We start from the raw sequence: 6,169 nt of genomic DNA, 5'->3' as shown, positions 1-6,169 counted from the left end.
AATTAAAGGTTTTAATTATGAAAACCCTTGGTTCTCACTTTGGCTACTTCTCCCCAGCAGGTTGGTTTAGATATTAATTACCAGTTTTAATTATGGAAACCGAACAAAGAGAAAATCTTTCGGTCTTCACAATCAATGATTTGGAAAAAAAAAATCGTTCCCTTTAAAACCTTTAGTTCTCTAGAACTCGATCATCCACCAGGTTTGTCTTTTCTCTTCTTCTCTTTCAGATAGTTCATATTTAAGCAACACATATATTATTTTGTAATTTCAATTGGAATTGAATTTAATACTTAGAATGTTTCAAATTTATGAATTGCACACCGGTTCTTCACGAAAGAGACGACATCAAGTGGTAAGTTAGTCATCCTTTTTATTTTTTTAAGTTCTTTGTCTATTACCATTTTCTTTAATATTACCATTTTTAATTAATCCTCCTTTTAAATTTTAGTGTTTGTTAATGTGATACAAAGATGGGAATGAATATAAACTTTGGATAGTGTTCAATCATTCTGATGAGCTTTTATGTTGAAGGTATTCTCAAGCCAATCTAAATATACATTTTTTTCATTCATTTCCATTTTATTGTACAATAAATGTCTCCAGCTTGAATTTGTGTAATACCCAATCATCCTTAGTAATTTGCCCCATAGGTGTTTGGCTAAAGCACAGAACTAGATGCATTCCTTTCAAAAGAAGGAGCAAGCAGCACCCATTATGGTATTGAAATGTCAAATCACTTCAAGGCTTAAGATTATTTTCTCCTTTGTAGCTTAAGGCTTCCCAAGTATTTTGCAGTCGTAGTTATTGCACTACACTAATTCCCCTGTCGAATGACACATCTTTTACCTAAGTAAATCATGGAATTATACTCAAAATAAATGCTACCCTGTTTTTGTTGGTGCTTGGTAGTTCGTCTTGCTAAACCGCATTTTCAAAGTGTTTAAACCCCATTTCTAACATTGTTAAGGAATTTTTCATTGAATTTCAATTTTATTGGCGGGCAAGCTCAAAGGTAATTTTTCCTCTTCTGTTCCAATCATGTCTTTGCAATTTTTCCATAGTCCGGATTTTTTTTTCCTAATATAGGGACTAGTACAACAGTAGACCGGCTGCATCAATCTGAAATTTCTATCAAAGAAGATGGCAACCATTTGCACATGGTGAGTTTGTATAGTTCGACATTGTCGTTGAAACTTCAATCAACTTTGTGCAGTGAGCAAAGAAATTTATGTATATATTACAATGCTCAATACTACTAAAAGTGTTATTGGTTTTATCGATTGTGGTGGTGTACGGATTTTTTATATATTACATGCATTCATGATTGCATTCTACCATATGATCATTTTCCGCTATATTTCTTTGCATCCATTTTTTTAAAAAAAAAACCCATGATACACTTTCACATTTTTCAGCAATTGTGTTATACAAAGGGCCACCTTTAGTTTGGGTGTGCTAGAAAAATATTAACTAAGTCGAGACTTAAGACTCCTTACAACAACTAACAAATAAACGCTGGTGCTTCTTGATGATGAACACACCCAACTTTAATTGTTGGTGGTGATCATGTAATGCTCAGGGTCAGGCTCTTTCCCAACTCACTCTTTTTCCAGTTTCGTCTTGAAATAGGTTATAGGCAGGGCAAATTTAGTGTGACCATAAATGTTTCTAATTTAAGATGAGTAGGACTCTTTCAGGTTTTTGTGGTGTGTTGTTCATAACCCATTGTAATATAAATAACTATGTGCACTATTGTATGCTAGCCTACTGCATAGATGTCTAATGCATATTTGAAGTGCTAAATATAAACCTATTTTTTTTAAAAAAAAAAATCTATGCTCCACAGTTCTGTTTTTAATCTATGCTCAACAGTTCCAATACGTTGTTGATTCTTTCCATATCTATCATTGCCAAGACAATCATCCATTTAACATGTTGTTCCACCTTTATTGGCATCATATATTTATATTTTCCCTTGCATTTCCTTTGTACAATTGTTTTAAAGCATTTGGAAATAGTTTCTTGAAGTTAGACGGAGTTCATTTTTCCTTGGTTATGAGAACCACTAGCTTTAGTTTGCTATGAGAATCGAGGTATTCACAGCGACTGTAGGGGAATTTCTGAGTATCCTACGATCCTCCTCTGTGCTGCGTGATGAAGAACTTTGGGATGGAAGAAGGAAATGAGATGAGTTTATTGAATAATCAGGCCAGGTTGAACCGCTTTGCGGCTGCCTACGTATCTTCCTATTTGTTTAGAAGAATCAAACCTTATTTTGTGTAGTTCCTAAGAGCGAATTCCTATTGTTTATATAAGAGGAGTCTTAAAAGTCCTAGGTTTTGGGCTAACCTCACTACTTGTAAGTTTCCTCCCCTCCTTGGACTCTGCTTTCCTATTAGGAATCCTCTCTTCTTGGAAGTCTGAATCTGGACCATATCATATCAGAGATATGTTTCCTTTTAGATCATAATAACCCATCATATACGGGAAGATTAGGCCCAAAAGGTAACTTCTTAGAGATATGTCATCCTGATTCCTTCCTTATCAGCAAGAACTGTCCTCCTTAGTTTCATTCTGTTCAGGAACTATCTATATCAGTTCCTAACGACTTGGCTAACTGTTATCTCCAGAGGTAGCCTGTCACGTAACAAGCACATGTTTATGAAACACTCATGATAAACACGAGATTACTTATTCCCAGAATTAATCCGATGGTTCTCGTTTCATTCTAGGTATTTATAGTTCCAGGTCATTCCCTGTCTACGTGTTCTTTAGCTATTGACGGGAAATCCCCCTTACAGATGCCCCCTCTCATGCCATCTAGCACGTGGGCGTTCGAAGTGATACTGCTTTTGGTGCGAGAATCCTTTCTATAAACAGTTGTCGCAATTGCTTATGGTCTTACCTAATTAAGGTTCTGAAAAGACGGCTCGAGTAGACACTCCGTTTCCCGAAAAAAGGTAATAATGGCAGTTCCATCCCAAAAAGACACAACGCTTGGGACAATCTTAACCGTTCATCCTGTTCGTATATAAAGAGTTTTTGATGAGAGAGTCCTCATTATCTCTTCAGCTAGCCTTTTCTGTATACTAAATCTTTCGTTCTCTCGCTAGGGTTTAAACTTAAAGATTCAAACTTTCTATTTTCTCTGATTATGACGAATCCCAATTGGTCACTTATCAACTTCGGGGGTCTCTCTTCCTTAGAACTGATCAGAGAGAAATTTCACATCCTTTCTAATATTGGGCTTGAGTAGGGGAGATTATCTGATGAGTGGGCCTACAAGGAGATTGCGCTCATCACAATTGGTCAACTTAGGGCTAGTCTCACTCTTCCTCTCCACCCATTATTGAGGGAGTGTCTGATTCACTTCAGTCTTGCTCTGGGTCAAGCTGCACCCATGTTCTATAGAACTGTCATGTACTCTGCCATACTGGCAAAGAAACATAGATTCGTCTTGAATCAATGGGTGTTTGGGTATTTTTATGAGGTCTGTCGCATTCGGGACCAGTCTTACTACTACTTTATGACCAGAGACAAGAATGCTCTGATCGTCTTCTTCGATGGGAAACACAGTGATGATAGTTGGGCTGATCACCACATTCAGGTACGGTGTTGGGTAATGAGTGGGATATTCGTCCTCAAGAAGGTGATAGGGAGCCAGTGGGGATCCCTGCTCCCAGAAAACATACTCATGCTCTGACCAGTAAGTATATTTTCTCATAAATTTTATAAATCATCCATAAGTGCTTTCAACTAAGTGCTTTTGTTATTATTCCTTAAATGACTCCTCCCCATGGAACCAACTTACTACAACTGATGTTGCTACTATGGATTTAATCAACAAAATCTCCAAATACCAGAGGATGCCCTGGGTGGTAGTTCCTGATCCCACCCGCCTCCTTGAGTATTTCAACATGTCTGCTGAGGAACTGCTGGCACTTGCCCCCAGGTTTTCTCCATTTGGGATTAATACTGTGAACTCTGGGCACATAGTGTTCCCTCCTCCTGTGGATCAAGATGTTGGTCTTCTTCCTCCTCCAGTTCAAGATGAATCTTCTCTCAGTACTAGAAGAAAAGGAAACCGCAAAGAGAAAAGTTTTCTCTCGACTTCCAGTGATGCTACCGCATCGGGTACAGTTCAGGAGCATGATGTCAGTGATGATTGTGTAATCACTGGTAGGAGGGGCCTTAAACTGCCTCACAAACTTCTGGCTGCTAGTCATTTTAAGAGGGAAGTATGCACATCTAACCATTCAAAGTCGAAGAGAACAGATTCTGCTCTTGCTCCTGATGTTGCACCCTCAAGTAAGAGAACCAAATTTTGTCCTCTATCTGTGGACGAAGAAACATCTTTCAAGGTTCCTATGATTGTTCCCAATTCTGTTAAATTTTTTGAGAAAGTTGTTGCACCCCTACCAGTTCCAGACCCTTCCCTAGGCTCTGAATAGGCTGGTGACCATATACCATTAACTGTTAATCCTTCCTTCCCTGATGACCGAAAAGGGAAAGGCGTCGTTGAGACGACTGCTGTAACTGTTGCCCTCCCTCCTCCTCGATCTAGGGATGGACATAGGAGGGGGAGGAGAGATGATATGCCCATCTCACTGCAATCCTCAGATTCTTTTGAAAGGGAGATGGTCGTGGAGATGAGGCGTTAGGGACGACCTGATGAGCTTCATATTACCAATAAACACTTAGTTAATGATGTTGACATTGCGCTTGGAGTTCTGGAAGCTATGCGACTTCCTGTTGATAGAGATGAGGCCAGTGCTCGTAGTTTGGATCTATCATTCCACAGATCTGTCGTTTATCTTGCCAAGGTAAGAATTCTTTCTCTGTACAATGTCATGTTTATCTCATTATGCTGCTTATACATTCTATATTCTTTTTCAGTTAGTGAATAATTTCTTGGCCATGAAAGAACCAATCTTTGCGATCTCAGCTAGTACAGCCGCTGATAACATGGCTATCGGCGAGCTGAACTAGGTGAAAAAAGCTGCTGAGAGAAGAGTTGATGAACTGTAGACCCATGTTAACCAGCTTTTAGCAAAAGAGAAGAAATCAAATGCTAGTTTCAGGAACATGAGAGAGATGATTACCAACCTCTGAAACTCTCAAGATAAGGCCTAGAAAGGAGCTGCTGATGCTACCCCTTGGATAGTGAAGTTCTTGGAGCTACGCTCCCAATTCACCACACTGCAAACAATGAATGACCAAGTCCAGGGCGAGCTTAACCGTAGGAATGCCGAGATGAGGACACTTGGCCAGGCCATTACTCATGCTAATGAAGTTATGGCAGGTTAAGAAAAGGATCTCAGAGAGAAGTGTCTACGCTCTGTAAAGAGGGCTGATGATCTCTTGGGAGAGACCTTTGAGTTCTATTCCAAGGTGGTGCAAGAGGTGAAAAGGAGGTCTGCTGACAATGCTATTCGTTTTGCCTTAAGAGTACTTGATGTTTCTGAAGACTCCTTCAATGCAGCAAAACAAGTTAAGTTTGAGGATGCTATTGAGGTTGCTGGATACATTTCTCAGGTGGATAATTCGGGGTGAGTGACTAACCCTTTCATTCTATTCCCTGACTACCAATATCTTAGCATTTAAGAATGAGTTCATGCCCGATGCTTCCTCATCTTCTGAAGAAGACACCGACGATGACATGCCTATCGTCCAACTTCCTCTTTTGCCTGTGTCCATTCTAGGTGAATGTTCTGTTCAGCCCTCAACCGTCCCAGTCAATTTGACCGCACAGTTAGTTCCTGTGAGTAGCTTAGTAGCTCTTGATGCTGGTGCAGTTACAAGTAGTGATATTGAACCGAAATTCGTTTCTACCCCCGCTCAACAAGCTAAGTAAAGACTTAGCTATTCAGTTCATGATTAAAAAACCTTTACTTTGAAACAATATTTCTATGGGTATGTATTATTGAGCTATGTTGCTCACATACTATTTACTTATTGAGCTCTACAACTCTTCTAATTTACGCATTCATTTAAAACATTCAATGTTATACATTATATCATGACATAAAATACTATACATATTCTACCCCTAATGCCCCCAAAGTGTATTTGGAACAACAATAGGTGACCCTAATAGGCTAAATAGGTTAAATAGAGGCATAACTAGAATCTGATCAGGATATCATGGGAGCCATTCATGTTTAAC

At 39.0% G+C, this 6,169-nt stretch overlaps 1 protein-coding gene and 1 long non-coding RNA gene across 2 annotated transcripts; both read left to right on the top strand.

The window, feature by feature from the left end:
* On the top strand, positions 1–1,309 carry LOC147516658 (uncharacterized). Its single transcript, XR_015213710.1, has 3 exons — positions 1–202; positions 341–355; positions 452–1,309. It is a non-coding gene; the product is annotated as an uncharacterized LOC147516658 (long non-coding RNA).
* A 174-nt stretch (positions 1,310–1,483) lies between these two features.
* LOC147516657 (uncharacterized) lies at positions 1,484–5,962 on the top strand. The gene is made up of 2 exons (XM_086594597.1): positions 1,484–4,826; positions 4,900–5,962. The coding sequence occupies exon 1, from the start codon at positions 3,834–3,836 to the stop codon at positions 4,452–4,454; it is 621 nt and encodes a 206-aa protein (XP_086450723.1). The 5' UTR covers positions 1,484–3,833; the 3' UTR covers positions 4,455–4,826; positions 4,900–5,962.
* Positions 5,963–6,169: the final 207 nt, after the last annotated feature.

Source organism: Coptis chinensis, chromosome 2 (genome assembly GCF_015680905.1).
Source record: "Coptis chinensis isolate HL-2020 chromosome 2, ASM1568090v1, whole genome shotgun sequence".
Classification (NCBI taxonomy): domain Eukaryota; kingdom Viridiplantae; phylum Streptophyta; class Magnoliopsida; order Ranunculales; family Ranunculaceae; genus Coptis; species Coptis chinensis.
The sequence above is the reverse complement of the archived record's forward strand: the minus strand, read 5'-3'. Positions and strand labels throughout refer to the sequence as shown.